At 43.7% G+C, this 21,461-nt stretch overlaps 1 protein-coding gene across 1 annotated transcript; it reads left to right on the forward strand.

The window, feature by feature from the left end:
• The first annotated feature begins 2,647 nt into the window (after positions 1–2,647).
• Positions 2,648–14,028, forward strand: Zcchc10 (zinc finger CCHC-type containing 10). Its single transcript, XM_055602861.1, has 4 exons — positions 2,648–3,047; positions 7,684–7,842; positions 11,895–11,936; positions 13,101–14,028. Exons 1-4 carry the CDS (start codon positions 3,007–3,009, stop codon positions 13,357–13,359), a joined length of 501 nt encoding a protein of 166 aa, XP_055458836.1. The 5' UTR covers positions 2,648–3,006; the 3' UTR covers positions 13,360–14,028.
• Positions 14,029–21,461: the final 7,433 nt, after the last annotated feature.

Here is a 21,461-nt window from a genome sequence, read left to right on the forward strand (position 1 = left end):
ATTCCCCTTCTTTCATATGATTCCCTGTACTCTGCCGAAGGTTTGGTCATGAGTCTTTGTATCTGCTTTGAAAACACTGCTAGTTAGAGTATTTCAAATGCGCTCAGTAGACTCCTGTCATACGTTCAATGCACATCCCATCTGTCTTTCTAAATGAGGATTGATCATCTTACCCCATGTCCGCTCTCTTGATTATCTTTTTTAGGTGTATAGATTTCATTATGTTTATCATATCTTATAGGTCTATATAAGTGAGTATATACCCTATAAAACCAGAATGCATGATAGGAGGCCATGCTGGAATAAAGGAACAGTCTGTTTTAAGTCTAGTTAAGTATTCACTCATGCCAGGTAGAAATCATCTGTAGCTTCTTCATGAGATTTTAATTTTTGTCAGCAGTATTTTCAAAATCTTAGTGTCCAAAATTCAGCCTGGTTCTTCTGGGAATACACATAATCATTGTATTTGAATGTATGTGTGGTTAACCTCTATCCTGAGCTGTCCAGGAAGGCTCTTCGTTAATTCTCCTAGACTTTCCAAAAGGCACAGCCCAAATATTGCAAGAAATAACATTTGCCTCCCCTTTCCCATTTATTATACCCCATCTGTCTCTTGCATTCTCATACTTTCTATAATATATATCCTTTTAAATTGGCTAACAAGGAGGGGCTAGATGTTTCAGTGGGTAAAGTTGCTTGCAGCCAAGATGGACAACCAGAGTTTAATCCCTGGGACTCCTGGTGTAGAAGGAGTACTCTGACATCCACACAAGTGGCAAGGGACACTTGTGCCCACACACATACATATACAATAAATAAATAGTTTTTAGAAATTAGCTAATAAGAGCAGGGTGTGGCGGCACATACCAATCCCAGCACTGAAGAGGCAGAGGTAGGCAGAACCTGTATGATTTTGAGGCTAAAGTTACCTACATAGTGAGTTCCAGGATAGCTAACTCTACATAATTAGACTCTGTCTCAAAAAACAAATCTTAATCTTATTGTTTTAGTTAGGGTTTATATGGCTATGGAGAGACACAATGACCAAAGCAAATCTTATAAAGGAAAACACTTAATTGGGGCTGGCTTACAGTTTCAGAGGTTTTATACATTATCATCACAGTGGGAAGCATGGCAGCAAGCAGGCAGACATGGTGCTGGAGGAGCCAAGAGTTCTACATTTAGATCCACAGGCAGCAGAAGAAAAACTTGCCACACTATACCTAGCATATGAGACGTCAAAGCCTACCTCCACAGTAACACACTTCCTCCAACAAGGCCACACCTTCTAACAATGCCACTCAGGGCCAAGTTTTCACACACAAGAGTCTTGGGGGACCATGTCTTTTCTTTTTCTCTTTTTGGTTTTTTCGAAACAGGGTTCCTCTGTGTAGCCTGGGCTGTCCTGGATTCACTTTGTAGACCAGGCTGGCCTCAAACTCTCAGCGATCTGCCTGCCTCTGCCTCCCTGAGTGCTAGGATTACAGGTGTGCACTACCACACCCGGCTTGTGGGACATTTCTTTTCAAACCACCACAATTATTTTTCAGGAAACTTGAAAATTATTTCTTTTGTGTGTGTGTTGCTAAGAGGACGAAGCCATGGCTTTACACAGACTGGGTAACAATTCTACCACTGAGCTACATCTGAAGCCCCCAAACTTTCACTCAATAATTTCATCTTGAGGGGAGGTTACAAGGCCAAAAAGGGCAGATAGGAGGGGGTAGGGATATGAGCAAGACTGGGGTACATGATGTGAAACCCACAACGAATCAATTAAAAGTTAAAACAAGCAAGCAAGCAATTCATCTAGGAAAACATGCCTACACGCAATTAATCTAGTATAGGGTAGAGGAAGAAATAATGAAGAGAGATTTGGTTTTGTAGATATGAAAATAGACTTTAAAATCATATTAAAATAGTGACACAGTGATGAAGGCAGCAGGATTTTAAGGTCATTTTCTTTTGCTTAAAAAAAAAAAAACCCCTTTGTGTTAATACAAAGTCTCATGTAAGACCAGGCTAGCCTCAGATTTGCCCAGGCTTGCCTTGAACTCCTAGTCCTCTTTCCTCTACATCTGAGTCCTGGGATTAGAGACTCGTGTTGCTATGTATCACTGAGGAGTTAGGCCAATCTGAGCTAAGTTTCTGGCCAGCCTGGAAAATTAAAGACTAAAGTCATCATCATCATCATCAAAAATTAGGGGCTGGAGAGATGGCTCAGTGGTTAAGAGCACTGGCTTGCTTTTCCAAAGGACCTGGGTTCAATTCCTAGCACTCACATGGCAGCTCACAACTGTCTATAATTCCAGTTCTAGGTGATCTGACACCCTCACACAGACATATATGCAGGCAGAACACCAATGTACATTAAAATCTAATGAATAACTGAGACATTTGCTGGTCCAAACAGATCTTCGTAAAAAAAAAAAAAAAAAAAAAAAAAAAAAAAAAAAACCGAAAACCAGAATGATCGAGTCATGATGATGCACACCTGTAATTTCTTGTTTTTGTTTGTTTGTTTGTTTTTCAAAACAGGGTTCTGTGTGCAACCCTGGCTTCCCTGGAACTCTGTAGACAAAGTTGGCCCTGAAGTCACAGAAAGTGTTGGGATTAAAGGCGTTTGGGCTACCAAAGCCTGGCTTTTTTGTTTGTTTTGTTTTCTGAGCTAGGGGGCTTACTTTTTCGCAGGTGGGCCTTTAAACACAGCAATTCTCTTGCCTCAGCCTCGAGCACGCTTCAAATACAGGTGTTTTGAACACTACACAATTCCACTTCATAGATTACAGATCCCTCCTTTGAGAATACTGCTTGATGGTAAAGGCCCTGCTCACACAGACCACCACAAGACATTAGAGTCAACACACCATCCAGCGGCCACCAATCGCGTCGGTTGGGATGAGCCAGTCTGGCCCCGCCCAGGGCCGCGGAGGTCTTTAAGGTCCCGCCTACCCTTCGGAGTTTCCCAAAAGCCCGTGCGTGGCATCGAGTTCCGACTGTTCCAAGATGGCGACTCCCATGCATCGGCTCATAGCTCGGAGACTAGCGTAAGTGAATCGGCCTGTGGGGGGCGGGGGGAGCGGTCTGCGGGTAGGGCTTGCGGCGTGCAGATGCCAGTCGGCTGGCTAGTGAGCGGGCGCGGGCTGCGGGACTGAGCGGGATCTGAAGAGAGTCCGAAATGAATCCGAGAGTTGGTCGCTGGGTGGTTTATTTCCCTCTGTCCGTTCCATATGTTTTCAAGGATAGCCTAGAAGCATGCCCACACCTTCCCTCCTGAGGACCCAAACTTTTCCCTCTGCTTCGTTCTCCATCTCCTTCTTACCGCTTTTCCTAGAAACAAGCCAATCTGCAATGCCTTTTCTTTTCCTATCTACTAGCTCACTTCCTGCGGTTCTCTCCTTCAGTAAATATTTCTTTTAGTTCAGTCTACAACTCCGGGCGGGAGTGTCAAGTGTGAAGACAGTTGTGTTCAAGACACGCAGCTTACAGTCTCATTGTGGAACCTGTTGATAACTCTGAACAAGTACAGCTGGTGATTTAAAAGCTTTGTAGGACACGAACAGTGGTGTTCCTGGGAGGTGATGCTCCCAGCACTCTGGAGGCAGAGGCAGGTGGATCTCTTGACTTTGAGGCCAGTCTGGCCTTCAGAGTTCCAGTACAGTCTGGGCTCTTACTGAGAAATCCTGTCTCGAAAAGCAAAACAAACAAAATTAAGCTTTGTAGGAAGTAAGAGACTGTGATGAGGAAAGGGCCACTTCAAGTTAGTTAGACTAGAAATGCATCTCTGGAGGGGCGACATTTGAAGACAGACTGAACGCCATAAAAGGACGCAGTCACCAGAGGACTTGGGAAAAGATAGACAGCGGTATAATTGCTTTGAGGCTGTTAGAATTTTTTTATTCTTTATTCTTGGAGGGAGAGAGGGTTCGAGGCAGGGTTTCTCTGTGTAGCCCTGGCTGTTTGTAGACCAGGCTGGCCTCTGCCTCCTGTGTACTGAGATTTGACGAATATGCCATCATGCCCCATTTAAATAAATAATTTTAATGTTTTTTTTTTTTTTCTCTTGAACCCCAGTAACTACCAGATGTGGTGGCAGATGCCTTTAGCTACAGCATTGGGGAAGCAGAAGTAGGTGGATCACCTACCAGCCTGGAATACATAGCAAGTTCTAGACCACCCAAGATTGTATTGGGAGACAAAGTCTCCAAAAACAAAAAACCAACTCAGTAACTACCCATTTAGTGGTGTAAGCTACTTAGGGGGCTGAGACAGGATACTTGAACCTATGAATTTGAGGCCCGCGTTGGCAACATAATAAGACCTCATCTTAAAAACAAAACCCTCTAGGGATGCTATAACCCACCCTCTGTGTGGCCATGTGACATAGCATGTTTCTCAAACCTGTCAAAGTTACATGAAACTGAAAGGAGAATACTGTTTCTGGATCTCATACCTGCATGCTTCTAACTTCCTTGCTTCTGACCTAAGCTATGGTTTATTAGCCAGTCACAGTGGCTCTCACACATTTAATCCCAGACTTGGGAGGTAGAGACAGGAGGATCTCTGAGTCATCCTGGTCTACCAAGTGAGTTCCAAGACAGCCAGTGCTGAGAAACCCTGTCTCGGGAAACAAACAAAAACAGCGGAGTGTTGGGCCAGATGTGGTGGAGTATGCTTTTAATCCCAGCCCTCAGGAGGCAAAAGCAGGTGGAAGCCCCTGGGAGTCAGCAGAGGGTGTCAGATCATTGGAACTGGAGTTATAGATGGTTGTAAACCACCGTATGGAATCTGGGAGACAAACCGTTGCTCCTTTGCAAGAGCAACACATGATCTTTTCTGTTGGACCATTTCTCCGGCTCTCAGTGTGCCTGGTGTTGAACTGCAGCTTGTCATCACGTCAGCTTTAGAGTTTTTTATTTGTGGTGCCTTGGTGCTCAAAAAGTTTTGGAAGTATTCAGATTGCAAATGCTTGTATTAGGAATGTTCAGCCTGTGTTGCAGAAGAATCACACCCATATCAGTAGGCACAAGGTTATGTATTTATTTTTTTGGAAGCTGAAGTACTATTTTATTAAAGCTTACAATTAAAACCCCGGCACAGGCAAGCAGTATATCTCAACAGCTGCCCGGAAAAAGAGAAGAGAAAGCTGTGCTTTTTGAGGTAGGGATGGAGGTCTGTAAGTAATGTCTTGACAGATGAGCAGCCGCATGGCAATGATGCGGAGCTTCAGATAGAGTGAAGAAGCCCAAAGTGTCAGGAGGAGAGGGCTAAGGAAAGAGATAAAAAGAAGAAAAGTAAGCCTGGGTGGGGCCTGGAGGGTGAGGGAGCTGGAGAGACATCAGTAGTTAAGAGCACTGGCTGCTCTTCCATAGGACCCAGGTTCAATACCCAGCACCCACGCACTAGCTCACAACTGTCTGTTAACTCCAGTTCCAGGATCTCTGTTGCCCTTTTCCATCTTCATTGGGCACACTCATGGTGTATAGACATACATGAGCCCCAAACAGTCATACATATAAAAGAAAGCGAATACATTTTAAAGGAAAAAGTTGTACTTTGAGTAGTTCATCAAAGCAGGGTGGCTCAACACAACTACGTGGTCGCAGCTTTCTTTATTGCTATATTTACTTAACTCTTACTTCCTGGCCTGAAATACTAATTTCTCAAATTAGAATTAATTTTTGAATGGATGCTAAAAATTTATCGTTATCTATAGTTGTACAGTCTGGCCTATAAGGCAGAAATTAATGAATAAAAATACAAATTACTTTCTCATCAAAAAAAGATTATTCTTAGCTGGGAGTGGTGGTGCACACCTTTAATTCCAGCACTCTGGGAGGCAGAGGCTGTTGGTTCTCTGTGAGTTTGAGGCCAGTCTGGTATACAGGTTCCAGGACAGCCAGGGAATCCTGGCTTGAAAAACCAAAATAATAAATACATATTTTTTTTTTCTTGAGATTGTCTATGTACTACATTCCTGCAGGTTCCCTCAGAGGACAGGGTGGAATGCCTTGGACTAGACTGCAGTCTCAGTGCTGTGAGCCACCATGTGGTTGCTGGGAACTGAAACCAGGTCCTTTGCAAGAGCAGCTGGTGCTGCCTCCTCTCCCAGACAGGGCTGTCCTGGACTCAAACTCACAGAGATCCACCTGCCCCTGCCTACCAAGTGCTGGGATCAAAGGCGTGTGCCACCACACCTGGCTGAGTCATTGTTCTTTACTGCTGAGCTATCTTCTGTTCTCTTTCTCTTTTCGTTTGGCTTTTTTTGTTTTGTTTTGTTTTGTTTTTGTTTTTGAGATGGGGGTTTTCTGTGTAGTCTGGCCATCCTCTGAAACTCTGTAGACCAGGCTGGCCTAGAACTCATACCTGCAGAGATTCACCTGCCTCTGCCTTCCAGGTGCTGGGATTAAAGGTGTCCACTGCCACCACCTGGCTTCCCGTCCTTTTGAAGAAGAGATTTATTTTTTGTGTGTGGGTGTTTTGCCTGCATATACAGATGCATGTGTGCATGAGTGTGCCTTATGCCGTCAGAGTCTAGAAGAGAACGTTGGACACACAGCTGTGTATGTGTGCTGAGAGCCGAGCCTGGTTCCAGCACAGGAGTAGTGAGTTCTCAACAACTGAGTCATCTCTCTAGCCCCAAGTTCTCTCTCTCTTTTGTTTAGTTTAATTCAGTTTTAATAATTTTTTTCTAGATGGGATTTCTCTGTGTATCCCTGACTGTCCTGGAACACAGCTATGTAGACCAGGCTGGCCTGTCTGCCTCCCGAATGCTAGGATTAAAGGAGTGTACCACCACTCTTCTGCTCCAAGGCCTCCCTATTTAAAAAGTACATGAAGAAGCCAGGCTTTGGTGGTGCACCTCTTTAATCCCAGCAGAGGGAGGCAGAGGCAGGCAGATCTCTTCAAGTGTGAGTTTGAGTCCAGCCTGGTCTACAGAGTGAGTTTCCAGGACAGCCAGGGTTACACAGAGAAGAAAGCCTGTCTCAAAAAACCAAACCAACCAACCAAAATTACATTATCTGTGCGCGCACGCTCGCACGTGAGTACATAGGAATGAGGTCAGAGGACAGCTTGCTGGGGTCAGTTCTCTGCTCCTTCCACCACACAGACCCAGCATTCAACTCACATCTTTGGCCTTACAGCAAGCACCCTTACCTACCCAGCCATCCCCCAGACTTAGTGTTTCCATTGGTGAGGGGTCTAGCTCAGTGGCAGAACCTCGCTTCACATGCATGAAGGAGACCCTAAGTTTAATATATGGCAGTATGACAAATAAAGTAAAATAAAATCTTTATCCTTTGCATTCTGAGCTAAAAATGTTGGACCGAATACATCATTACTGGAATGGAAAAACTTAAAAAATTTTTGTTTTTATATGTTTGTTTTGCTTTGTTGAGACATGGTCTATCGATTTATAGCACAGGCTAGCTTTGAACTCAGGTCTGTCTTCCTACTTTAGCTGGGAAGTGAAAGGTTATAAGCATGAAACACCATGCTGGGCTAAGAAGAGCCGAGACTTTACTCCTTCCGCTGAACCTCATGTCGTGTGCATGGATTAACTTAACTATGCTATTTGTGTGTCCATTTGAGTAAACATCACTTGACACTCTCCGCTCTTTCAAATTGGAAGGTGTCACAATACAAAACCTCTAAGACTTGTGTTCTCTTTTTTCTTTGTAGTGAAGCCAATAAGCAACATGTAAGGTGTCAGAAATGCTTGGAATTTGGACATTGGACTTATGAATGCAAAGGGAAAAGAAAGTACCTACACAGGCCTTCAAGAACAGCAGAGCTAAAAAAGGCTCTAAAAGAAAAAGAAAACAGATTATTGCAGCAAAGGTAGGCTTACATGTGGTATCCAGAGGAACTTAGAAAAATATTTACAGAATTGATTATGGGGATATTTTCATTTATTTTGGGTTTTGGAGACTTTCTCGTTATGTGGCTCTGGCTGTTCTCAAATTTGCAGTCCTCCTGTGTCAACTGGGTTCTGGGATTACAGGTGTTCACACCACATCCAGCTTAAGTAGTAATGGCTGATTTTTAATGAATGGTTACTAAGTATCAGGCCCTGGATGCTCTTTAGCAGTGTCAGCATATTTAAACCTCTTGCTTGTATTGTAGCTATTATTAACCTATTTGTGTGCTCACACCTATGAGCATGTACACACACAAAAATATGAGTTAAATTTTAATTTTGTTTCTCTTTGTAACCCTGGTTGGCCTTGAACTCACAGAGATCCACATTCTTCTGCCTGCTGAGGGCTGGGATTAAAGGCTTGTGCCACCATTGCCCAGCTCAGAAGCAGATTTGTTTTGTTTTTCTTTGTTTTTTTTTTTTTCAAGACAGGTTTTCTCTGGGTATTCCTGGGTATCCTGGAACTCTTGTTGACCAAGCTGGCCTTAACTCACAAAGATCCGCCTGCCTCTGACTGCTGAAATTAGTGTGTGTCACCTTCACCTGGCTTTCAGGGACAGTTTTCAACAGTTTTTTCCAGAGACAGGTTGAAGAGGTAACAAATTTGACACAGATGAAGACAGAAGAAACCAGAAAAATGAGTTAGAGGATTAGAGCAGATTGCTAGAGTTAGTTTTGAGGCCAGGCAGAGCTATTCAGTGAGAAACTGAGAGAAACCAGATAAAAATCACTTAACTTGGAGAGGTGTTTGAGCCAGAACAGCTGAATTGAATCAGCCAGCCAGAAACCTAGAAATGCTGGGCGTGGTGGCACACATCTATAATCCGAGTACTCAGGGAGGCAGAGGCAGGAGGACAGAGGCAGGAGGATCTCTGTGAGTTTGAGGCCAGTCTGGTCTACAAAGTGAGTCCAGGACAGCCAAAGCTACACAGAGAAACCCTGTCTCAAACAAACAGACAAAGAAAAAGAAAAAAAAAAACTAGAAAGGATGAGTTTATTCAGCAGTAAATCACAGAGGCGAACGCATTCCAAGAATAGGTTAGATTGTATGGAGGTTAGAAGCTTCCAGGACTAGGCCTAGGTTACCAGATGGAGGCAGTAAGCCTTTGAGACAACAATTACCGCAGGTGAATAAAAGTTACTTTTTCAATGGTCCCATCTTCTTTTTTTTTAAGACATGGATGTTTATTAATTATGTATACATTATTCTGTCTGCATGTATTCTGTCTGTATATTCACACCAGAAGAGAGCACCACATCTCTTTATAGATCTCCATGTGGTTGCTGGGAATTGAACTCAGGTCCTCTGGAAGAGCAGACAGTACTCTTAACCTCTGAACCATCTCTTCAGCCCACAGTACTAGCACTTGGAAGGCAGAGGAAGGTGGGTCTCTGAATTTGAGGCCAGATAGTGTTATGTAGTGAGACCCTATTTTCAAAAAATGTCCCACTCTCAAAATGACAACACCTTATGAAATCAAGAATCTTTTGGACAGCTGAGAAAAGAAAGAAAAAGCAGCCTACAGACTGGTCAGGATCTTTGCCAGCTGTCCTTGACAAAGTATTGATAGCTAGAGTATACAAAGAACTAAAAACATTAAACAGGAAAACAGCCCAATTTTAAAATTTGAACTAAGGAATTTAATAGTTACAAAAAATACAAATGGCTAATAAATATTTTTTTTAAAGTGTTCCATCAGGGAACTGCAAATTCAAAAGGCGTTTGAGCTGAGCGGGCGGGCGTGATGTATGATCCCAGCACTCAGGGAAGCAGAGGCAGGCAGATCATTGTGATTCTGAGGCCAACCTGGTCTACAAAGCCAGTCCAGAAAAAACTAGTTGGATATTCATTCAGTCTTATCCCATTCAGAATGGCCACAGTAAAGATGGAATCAGGAAATCCACAGGAAAGTGGATGGGAATTCACTGGAAGATGTCATAGGAAGTGAGATGACCCAAACCCAGGCGGGAAGCCTAGCTTCCAGTTTTTGTTTGTGTGTTAGTGCGGGCATGAATAGGTATAGACACTGGGACACTAGAAGGTGAGCTAGATGAGATAAAGCACATGAGGCATCAAAGTGTAAGCCATACCGGGATGGGAGTGGAAGAGGAAGACCAGAAGTGAAGCAGCAACAGGCAGAAAGACACAAAAACACAAGTGTTTCATGTGAGGCTAAGGACGGAGCCAAGTGGCTGAGCAAGCTTAGCATGCACGAGCGACACTCTCCTCAGCACAACATATATTTTGTATATGTATGTATACATACATGTGTGTATGTATATATATCATATATATAATAATTGTGTGGCTTTTCTGTATCAAAACTTTGTCTTTTTGGGTTAGTCATGTTTCTCAGAAGTGTATCTAAAAATTAAAATTAGAAACTGAGTTAATGTTAAACTTTGCCAACTTGTAACAATAAGTATTTACTCAGCCAATATGATAGCTCACACCTTTAATCTCAGCATTTGGGAGGCAGAAGCACGTAGAAATCTATTATTTCCAGGTCACCTGGTCTGTATAACTAAATCCATTTTAGCCCGAACTATGTATCAGACCCTGTCTGAAATAGTTAATCATTCAGCTCTGCCAGGTGATGATTTCTAGGCACCAAAAACAGTCTAATGTTTGATACACTGCTGAAGGCTTTTTTGTAGTGTAGCCGCTCACAGAACAAGGCAGTGCCTGCCCCCAGCTAATAAAATCACCTTCTGTTATACCAAAGCAAATGGAAGTGCACACAGCTCTGATGTGATGTGAACTCTGGCCAGCTTTGAACTGAATTTGTCATGAGACCGGTTAGAATGCAAAAACACACCCGAGGGGCCTGTGGTGGTTCTGTGTGTGGTGAATATGGCTGTGGCAGGGTCAAGCCTACTTTCTTAATCAAGGAACAGAAACTCATTTTGAAAATATTGAAAGCACAGGCCCAGAGTAGAACTTGGGCTGAGCTGTAGCTCAGTTTGTACAGTGCTTGCCTAGCATGCACAAGGTTCTCAGTGCGATCCATGACGCTGCATAAATGAAGGCAGAAGGATCAAGAGGTCATCGTCATCTCAGCTGATAGCTGAGTTCAGGCCCAGCCTAGGCTACATGAGACCTTGTAGCAAAGAAGGAAAAGAAGAAATTTCTCTATTTAGAATTAATTTGAAAAAAGAAAAAAGTGAAAAGTTATGAGGTATAGAGTGCTTGTCCAGCAGGTCCCAGCCCTGGATTTGAACCTCCAAGTGTTAATGATAGGAGCAGCTAGCCTGCAGTCTGAAAGCTCCATCAGTGTACAAATGGCAGAAATGTAGCTCACACTTGACTGCTCTTTGTGGTGTTAGGGAACACAGTCTTGCAGTTTGGAGTTTGTGTGTGTGTTTATATATATATATATATATATATATATATATATAGCAAAATTTTGGAAGCTGTGCAAAAATTAAATCTGCTTTTGTAGCAGTATGAAATGGCTGTGTGTAATTCTTGGAACTCAGATTACAGCTATTGTATTATTATTATTTTTTTGCCATGCTTGTTCAGTAAGTAAAGTTCTAAACAAACAAACAAACAAACAAACAAAAGGAACAGGAACTAGAGAGATGGCTCAGAGGTTAAAAGCACTGGCTCTTCTTCCAAAGGTCCTGAGTTCAATTCCCAGCAACCATATGATGGCTCACAACCATCTATAATGAGATCTGGTGCCCTCTTCTGGCCTATAGAGGTACACGCAGACTGAACATTGTATACATAATAAATAAATCTTAAAATAAAGGAAAAAATGTATGTGTTCAGTCATCTTAACTACTAACTGGCTTTGATGGTACAAGAGAGAAAATGTGTTGTTGAAGCACTAAGTCTAGCATGCACTCTGAGTAGAACAAGAAATCCTGTGCCCTTGAGATAGTATAATGAACAGAACAGTTCCGAGGCTAGCAGGTTGTATAGTCACACTTATTAATAGGAGCTTTTATCGCCTTTCTCCTTTAGCATCGGAGAGACCAACGTAGAAAGGAAAACCAAGAAGAAGAGGTAGGTGTGCTTTTCGTGACACCCCCTGGGGGAGGGAGGTTGGGTGTGAAGCCTTGGTTTGCAACCCTTAATTATCATCGTATTTTCTAATCTTTTCTTCTGTGGAGTTTACTGGCTCCCTTTTCCCCTTTCCTTTTTCTACAACATTCTAAAATTATTATACCTGAAGATAGGAACCACCTTCTCCTGTCCTAACAGTACAGTCTTACACAGTCTTGTTAAGAATGGCCTAGTTAGTAAAGCGCTGGCCATGCACACGTAAAAAGCTGGGTGAAGCAGGGGTTCCTGAAATCCTGGCGCTGGGGGGGTGGAGATGGGAGGATCCCAGTGAATCACTGAGCATCCAACCGAGGTGAGTCAGGGAGCTCCAGGTGCGCTGAGAGAACCCCTCTCTGAGAGAACTCCTGATGTTGAGCTCTGGTCTCCATTCACAAACATATACACATCCTGGCGTGTACTTGTGTACGCACACACACCACATAAACAGACACAGAAATGAAAATAAAATGTTTCTGTTAAGTCCAGGCATAGCACTGGCTGACCTGGAATTGACTGTAGACCAGGCTGGCCTCAATCTCAGAGATCCGCCTGGCTTGTTTGGATTCTTTTATTGGCTTTGGTTTTTGCTTTTATTTACTTGTGTAGTGTTTCTGAGCTTCCGGATATGGGTACCAGGATCTGACTTCTATGACAGTCCTCTGACAGAACAATAAGGCTTCTAAATGCTGAGCCTTCTCCTTAGCCTTTGTTTTGTTTTCCTGAGACTAGATCTCACTCTGTAGGTCAAGCTGGCCTCAGATTCTTGGTGATGCTCCTGCTTCAGCGTCTCCTATGCTGGGGTTACAGCAGCCATGCCCTGTTCTCTTTGTGTGTGAGACAGACTAGCCTTGACTTTACTGTTTTGCTGAGGGTGACCTTGAACTCCTGATTACCGGCAGATGGCAGCATGCTCAGTATGACATAGTATGGGAGGTATACCTTATGAACTCTGAGAGAGTTGCTGAAATGAGGGAGAGCTTGTAAAGTGAGGAGGCATGTGTTTCAGCAGTTAGGCAGTCCCAAACATTGGGCCTAGGGCTGTGTGCAGGAGCTCAGCAGGAGTGTTCTTAAGCACTGTGTTGAATGTCAGCTTCCCATGTATGTCCACTCTGTGTAACTTTATAGGTCTAAGAGTGTCACAAGTTCTAGTACCTCGAGCAGTGACAGTTCGGTCAGTGAGTCTTCATCCGAGAGTGAGACATCTGCCTCATCCTCCTCAGAGGACAGTGACTCAGATGACAGCACCTCTAGCTCCTCCTCTTCAGCTTCCTCCTCCTCCTCCTCCTCTTCGGACTCCAGCTCCTCCTCCTCCAGCAGCAGCAGCAGCAGCAGCACAGAGAGCAGTTCTGATGATGAGCTGCCAAAGAAGAGGAAAAAAAAATAGAGCTCTCTGTACACAGGGCCAATGGACCAAAAGCATTTGTGACTCACAGAGGAACTGAAAACATGCTCATGCAAGCAGCTTATATCTGGTCAGACTTGTTAGAATCCAGAACTTTGTAAGTATTCAACGTTGTATAGGATGTTAATAAAATATTATATATATATATGTATGTTTATTTTAGGAATGAATATTGGGTTTTTGCTGTTTTACTTTTTTTAAAGATGGGGGTCTCACTTTGTAGGTCTGGCTGGCCTTGATTTCACAGAGAAATGCCTGCCTCTGCTTCTTCAAATGCTGGAATTAAAGATATGTGGCACTGGGCTCAGCTTTTGTTGTTGACTTTTTTTTTTATATTTGAAATATATCTGTAGCATATAATCAAAGCTGAAAACCAGAAAATTTGTTTCAGAGATAAAGGTCATTTTTTTTTCTGCCTATGAAATGAATGCTTTATGTGGGTCTATGTTAAGGTGTGTTTGGGACAGGCTCTGAAGATTCTGCAGCAGAATATCAGGAAGTTTCTCTTGCTCTTTTGGCTGTGTTTATTATGTGAGATTTTACATATTGTTACTGTAAGTGTAGCTCTCTGTGCTCTATTTTTATGTTTGTATTCAGGAAATTCTGATTTTCCTGAATACATAAATTCAAGGAATCTAATACAGTACATCAGAATAATGTTTCAAGTTTTTGTGTTTGTTTCTTTGTTTTGTTTTTTTCTTTAAGATTTATTTGTTAATTGTATGTGTGTATGCCTATGTGAGTTTGTGTGCACCACATTTGTGAGAGAGCATGGAGAGGCCAGAAGAGGGCATTAGGCCCCCTGTAGTAACAGACTCAGACGGCGGAAACTGCTATGTAGATGCTGGGAGTCGAGCCTGGGTCTTAGGCAAGAGCAGCAAGTGCTCGTCATTGCTGAGCCATTCTCTGGTCCACGTAATGATTTGTTTACCACTCATTTCCTTCTGGTGTCCTGGACTGCTTCTTAGACCTGGCTGGGCTCTGGCTGGCCTCGAATTCACGGAGATCTACCTGCCTCTGCCTTCCTGAGTGCTAGGATTACAGGTGTGCCCTGCCTCACCTGGTTCCTTCTGGTTTCTTGATTCTTTTTTTTTTTTTTTTTTTTTTTTTTTTTTTTTTTTTTTTTTTTTTTTGTCTGTGGAATTTTTCCACATTTACCAGTTGCTTTTTCTAAGACATTAGTTCTCTGTCAGGATATAAAGATTCAGCCTTAAGTGAATCCTTCATGAATGGAACTGAGCATTTGTTCATTCAGGAGTGCAGAGAGTCCTGTGTACCAGCCCCTCCTGAGACCTGCACGTCACTAATGTGAGCAACCACACCTAGCTGTGACCCTAAATTTATGGGAGGGGGTGGGGATGTCCAAGACAAATGACTTCAGTTTGTATTTTTAGAAATTGGGAAAATAAAATTAAATCCCTGAATAAGCAAAAGAAAGCAAATAGTAGAGAGCCAGGCTGTGGTGCTGCATGCCTGTAATATCAGCACACAGACAGGTAGATCTCTATGAGTTCAAAGCCAGCCTGGTCTTCAGAGTGAGTTCTAGGACAACCAAAGCTGCACAGAGAAAACCTATCTCAAAAAACAAAAAAGAAAAGAAAAAAGAAAAAATTAAGGCTTGGCGTGATTTCGCACACCTTTGGTCCTAGCACTTGGGAGGCAGAGTTCAAGGCTAGCTAGAGCCAAATAGTGAGACCCAGTCTCAAAAAATGAATTAAATAAAAATCAGTACTTAAGAGTGCTTTGAACGGTCATGAGGACTGGGGGTTTCGATCCCGGTACGCATATTATACCTGTGTTCCTGCAAATACCTAGAAGCCTGGCCGTGGGGGAGGGCACAGATATCATGTGCTCCCAGGGGCCTGCTGGCTACCAGCCTAGCTAAGATGCTGTCTCAGGTTCAGGAAGAAACCCTGCCTCAGAGGGAGAGATGGAGGAGGACATTCTGGTCTCTGCACACACATACAGCAGGGAATGAATGTACTAGGTAGTGTGTCTAGCATGCCCTGGATTCACAGTCACCAACTGGTAAAGCAAACCTGTTATTCAGCACCCTGGAAAAGGAGGGTCAGAAGTTCAAGGTTATTTCTAGTTTTCAAGATCAGCCTCGGCCAGGTGGTGGTAGTGCATCGGCCACCGCAGCTCGTAGTTACTAGGGTCTCTCTGTGTAGCATTGGCTGTTGTGTACTCACTTTGTAGACCAGGCTAGCCTCACACTCAGAGATCTGCCTGCCTCTGCCTCTGCCTCTGCCTCCCTGAGTGCTGCAATTACAGGTGTGCACTACGGGGCCTGTTTCCAAAGATGCCCTTATGAGGTCAGTAAAATAGATGAACACAGCTAAAAATGCTCAGTACAAAAAAGAGTAGTCACAAATTACCAGTATCAGGAAAAACTACAGACTGGGGAAATGATACTGTGAAAAGCTTTACTGGTTCTTAAATGACAGGACAAAATGGTTGGTTGGTTGGTTTTGTTTTTTGTTTTGAGAGAGAGTTACTCTGTGTAGCCTTGGCTGTCCTGGACTCTGCTTTGTACACCAGGCTGGGCTCAAACTCACAGAGATCCACCCCGCCTCTGCCCCCCCCCGAGTGCTGGGATCGCAGGCATGCCCTACCTCGCCCGGCTGGTTTTTCTTTTTTTTGTTTTTGTTTTTGTCCTGGATGTCTTAGAACTTGTAGACCAGATTGACCTCTAACTCAGATCCGCTTGCTTTTCCCTCCCAAGTGCTGGGATCAAAGGCATGTGCCACCATGTCGGAAAATTGTTTTTCTTAGAAGAGGTCTGTCAATATTATCTACTGCTGCCATCTGGAACTGATAGGCCCAGTGCTTCTCGTATTACCTGCTGTGATCTTAAACTGATGGGATCAAATGCTTCTCATTCCTCACTCCCCAAGTAGCTGGGACTACAGGTGTGTACCACTACGCTTGGCCCTAGAGAAATTCCTTGGAAGACAGTCCACTGAGACTCAGTAAAAAGCAAGCGGGTACTAACCTATATTAAACTGTAGTTTTAAAACCTTAACCACTGAGGGCTCCAATTATTAAGTGCAGCTTTGGATGTTCAAGTTAGATGCTTAATTATATATACTAAGAGGAAATAAACTTTGAACTGGGAGTAACAGTGTACATAGGGTGTGCATCTGCGCAGGGTGAAGATGTAGATAAGGAAATACATTGGGCCAATGTAAAAGTTAGAGCCTTGTTCACAGGTAGGTTCCCGGCCCCTGTGGGATTGCTTAAAATCATTCCAAAGATATGAGAGAAACCGCTGCCAAGGCGACTCCCTTCCAGGCTTACGTTATCTTGTGTAATCCCTTCTCATAACTGAATCAACGCTAATCTATGTGACTAGACTGGGACAGAGGTCTCTTAAAACACACTCTGACAGGGCGTGGTGCTGAATGTCTTTAATCCTAGCACCCAGGAGGAAGAGGTAGACGGATCTCTGTGTGTTCAAGCCCAGCCTGGTGTACAAAGTGAGTCAACCCCATCTCAAAAAACAAAAAACCAAAAGCCAAAAAGAACAAAAATGAAAAACAAACAAACAACTGCGTTTTCTGTTGATTCATTATTCTTCCCAGGATATTGTAGTAGACAGCCTATAAACTGGCCTCTGGTGACCCTTGCCCCCTGACGATTCCCATCGTCTCCTACACCAAATGTGACTGACTTATGCAACCAATAGGATGTTGCAGAATGAGGTGTGACGATCATAAGACACTGAGAATTCTCATGGAATATCCCGTCATGACAGTTTCTTCACAAAATAAAAGAAGAAAAGCTGTTAACTCTTTCTTTCTCTCTTTCCTTCTAATATTTTTGAGACAGGGTCTCATTATGTAACCCAGGCTACCCTTGAACTTACGTAGTCCAGGCTGTCCTTAGACTCCATCTTCCTGCCTCAGCCTACAAGTGTACACCACAGTAAGTTTCTGATGGACAAATGTTGGCCAACAATGATGGCCATTTACTGATGCAGAGTTAATCATTAAATCATGTTGGATTGTAACAGCTAGAAAATACATATCCAAACATGGTATGTCTGATTATGGGCAGGCCAACTCCAAAAGAGTGGTTTGTTTATGTTTTACAAGACAGGGTTTCTCTGTATAACCTTGGCTGTTTTGTCCCTTAACTCACAGAGATCTGCCTGCCTCTGCCTCCCAGAGTGCTGGGATTAAAGGCGTATGGCACCATGCTTGGCCAATATATTTCTTATAATGTGTGCTGTAGCCCATCGTTGTATGTAATTGAAACTGCTTTTTACCTGTTTTTTAAGAATTGGTCCCATTTAAAAAAAAAGAAAAAGAAAAAGATGGCTCAGAGGTTAAGAACACTGGCTGTTCTTCCAGAGATTCTGAGTTCAATTCCCAGCAACCTCATGGTGGCTCATAACACAACCATCCATAATGAGATCTGGTGCCCTCCTCTGGCCTGCAGGCACAAATGCAGACAGAATGCTATATAAATAATAAATAAATATTTTTATAAATAAATATTTTTTTAAAAAATCGGTCCCATGTATCTACTAAAGAAGATGACTTTGAACTTTTGATCCTTCTGCCTTTAACTCCTGAGCATTTAAGTACCTCCACCCCAGTCCATGCTGGGGGTGGAACTCATGGTCCCCCCCACCCCCAAAATCAAGGCGAGTGCTTTCCAAACTGAGCTACATTCCCAAGCCCACGAGATTTTTTTTTGACTAATTTATTGATCTATCATCAACTTAATAAATTGAACTGCTTCGGTGTTTGCACAAAGAAAAAGGTAGAGAGAGAGAGAGGCTTTATCGTGTGTTACTAAACAATTGTATGGACTGTAGTCTCCTAGGATTTCTTTTCAGAGAGACTGCTCTCTGGACCAGGGAGTATATTGCCTGTAATTCCAGCAGTGGGGAGGTAGAGGCAGGAGGATCAGGAGTTCAAGACCACCCTAGCAACACTGAGGCCAGCATGAGCTTGCCTCAAAAACAAAATCAACTTCAAATAAACAGAAATGGTAGGGCTGAATATACCCTGCTTTATCTACTCTAAAACGAGCCGGTGGCACAACATCTGTAAATTATTACTGAGATTGTCTGTACTTTCACGGCCAGCCAAGGGGTGATTTTACTTTTTACTTTTTTTTTTTTTTTTTAATCATTAGTGTGCACATTATGTACGTGTATGTGAGCCCAGCTGCCCCAGTATGCTTATGGGAATCAGAACAATTTCCAGGAGTCGGTCTTCTTGTCCGGGCCTTACTGGGTTCCAGGGATGGAACTCAGGTCTCCAGGCTTGTGCACCTTCCCCCATGAGCCCTTTCACCAGCCCTTAGCTGGAAAATATGAGCCTATTCAGGCCATTCTCATCCAAACCACCACCCAGAGATTCCTGTAGCCCATGCTGGCTTTAAACGCTATGTTAAAACGTTATGTGTTATGTGGCAGGAGGTGAACTCTGGCTCCACCTGCCTCTGCCTTCCGAGGGATGGCATGCAAGACTGCACCACCATGTCCTGTTTGTGAATTTCATTTGTGGTTGCAGATTAAGCAACTTGTGTTCATCTTTGGCTTTGCCTTGTTTTGTGGTACTGGGGATCATACTGTGGGCCTTGGACATGCAATGGCCTCCCCTGCAATGGCTTCACCAGGGAGCTGCATCTGGGGATGCTGGCATCTCTTCTTTTTCTCTCCTGTTGACGTGTGGGGCTCAGCTGTATGAAGCGCTTCATCTCATTGTGAAACCAACTCCACCATCTCCGCGAACTCCACTGCCTCAGAGGAGCTTTCCATTTTGCAAAACTGAAACTCTGAACCTGTTTTTTTTGTTTTTGTTGTTTTTTTGTTTGTTTGTTTGTTTTTAAGATCACCCATCCCTGCCTTGTCCAATCTCTACAGTGGCCATTCTGCTTTTGGTTTCTGCAAATGTGCCTCCTCTTAGTACCTCAAATAAAGAGGTATACAGCAGTTGGTTATTCTGTGACGAGTTCATTTCGTTTAGCATAATGTCTTCACACTCCACTTGTGCCCATGTGGTGGCACAAGTCAAGTGTGCTTTAACCCTTTTAAGGTTAAATGATAGTGCGTTGTATTATGTAACACACTTTGTTCATTTATTTACCCAGAGGGTTATTTCCGCTCTTTGGCTAGAGTAAATAATGTGAGATCTGAAAGTCTCAGGAGAGCTACCCTAGCACTGTTTCTGAATACTAAATAATTGTGGAAATTAGCCTTTGCTGAAGTTGTGATCATGTTTTTAAGTAGTTCCATCTCCGAGTCAAAATACTTCCCTAATGAAGCTTTTGCCAAAGTCCTTAATGTCATCGTAGCAACTGATCAGTTTGAATCCCAGGACTGTTGTGTTGCGCTATATGCTGCTTATAGTCACACTTAAAAACACGTCCGTGCGGTACTCTCTCTGCAGGCTTATCTTCAGAGCCGGCACCCAGCCTGCCTGCCTGCTTAGGCATAAAGGAGGCGGAGACTGGAGAGCCGGAAGCTGCGTGATGAACGTGAGGCCGACTTGGGCTACATAAGGTCTTGTCCCACAGAACCAAAGATTCTGTTTAGCTTCATGATTAAGGATCTCCCCCCCCAATTTGTGAATATTTTAATCATTGTTCTTAATTACATATAGGTGAGTGCGTCTACCTCCGTGCTGAAGCGCTGGAGCTGGAGTGGCAGAAGAGAATGAGCGGCCTGGTGTGGGTGCTGGGAACTGAGCCCACAGCTTCTGGGAAGAGCGGGCAGTGCTCTAAACTAATCCCCTCCCCCCATTCTTCTTGCTTGTTTGTTTTGGTCCTAGGGCTGAACATAGTGATGTGATTGCAAAGAAGACTATAAAACAGAATTATGTATCTCCGTGGAAACATGCCAAATGCGGCTACGTGTCCTCATTAGCCCCTTAGCGGCCATTTCCCTCCCGTGATTGTCCATTGATGGCTGGCTGGTTTATGTCTCATTGCTCTGGTACTTCGGAGGCTTCCTGTTTGTTTTATGTCTAGCCTACCGCTGACGTGCAGGGTCAAGAACCTTTAACGGACTCCAAGTTACTTCTAACCTCTGAGCCATCTCTCAGTCTCCTCCCGCCATCTCCCAAACTCCTCCTTGGAGTTGACCCCCTTTCCATGTAATAGGGGCCAATAAGAAGAGCCTAAGGGAACTGGAAACTTTTCTTTCAAGCAGGAGACACTCTCAGCCTTTTGTGCCCACCGATTAACAGTAGGTGCATGGTGGTTTATTTTCGAATGTAAAACTGTTTCACAAGTGAAATGCAGAAGTCGTGTGTGCCCCAGTGAGTAACCGCTCACCCATGCCTCTGTAAGCAACGCTAAAATAAACTCATCAGGCCTCACACCTCCCCCCCGAAAAGGGCCATGAGAGTCAGAGCGGGGACTGGTTGGGAAGAGAAGAGCAGTTAGTGAGAGAGGAGGGGGAGGGTGACAAAGGAAGGGATGTGGATGAATAGGATCCAAATATATCCAGGAATGAAACGTCACGATGTGCCCATCACTGTGCGTAATTAATACATGCTAATAAAGGTGATAGTGCTGGCCAGGTAGCTTAGTTGTAGGGTGCTGGTGTAGCTACTGCGTCAACACGGAGGAGGGCGGGAGCTGTGCTCACCTGTGACCCAGCGTCCTGCAAATGCATCAGGAGTTCAAGATCACCTTCAGCTACGTCGCGACTTTGAGCCTGCACTGCGAGAGCCCCTGTCTTAAAAGAAAGAACAACCTCGTTACAGTTCAAGATGTGGAATCATTTTTTTCTTATGTGTGTGGTGTGCATATGTGTATTCATGTTCCTGTGTACATGGGCACACATGTGCGGGTACATGCGGAGGCCAGAAGATGATGTTGAGTGTTTCCTTTGAGCCCTATTTACTGAGGCAGGATTGCTTGCCGAATGCAGAGCTCATCGATTCCAGCTAGTCTGACTAGCCAGTTTACCCTGGGATCTTCTGACCACCTCCAGCCCGTTGGAATTGCTGGCAGGCCACCATGCTCACCTGTTCCTAGATGTGCTCCAGGATCAAAATTCTGGTTCTTACACACGTGTGTGTGTGTGTGTGTGTGTGTGTGTGTGTGTGTGTGTGTGTGTG

The sequence above is a fragment of the Psammomys obesus genome, unplaced genomic scaffold, assembly GCF_907164565.1.
Source record: "Psammomys obesus unplaced genomic scaffold, mPsaObe1.curated_primary_1811, whole genome shotgun sequence".
Lineage (NCBI taxonomy): Eukaryota > Metazoa > Chordata > Mammalia > Rodentia > Muridae > Psammomys > Psammomys obesus.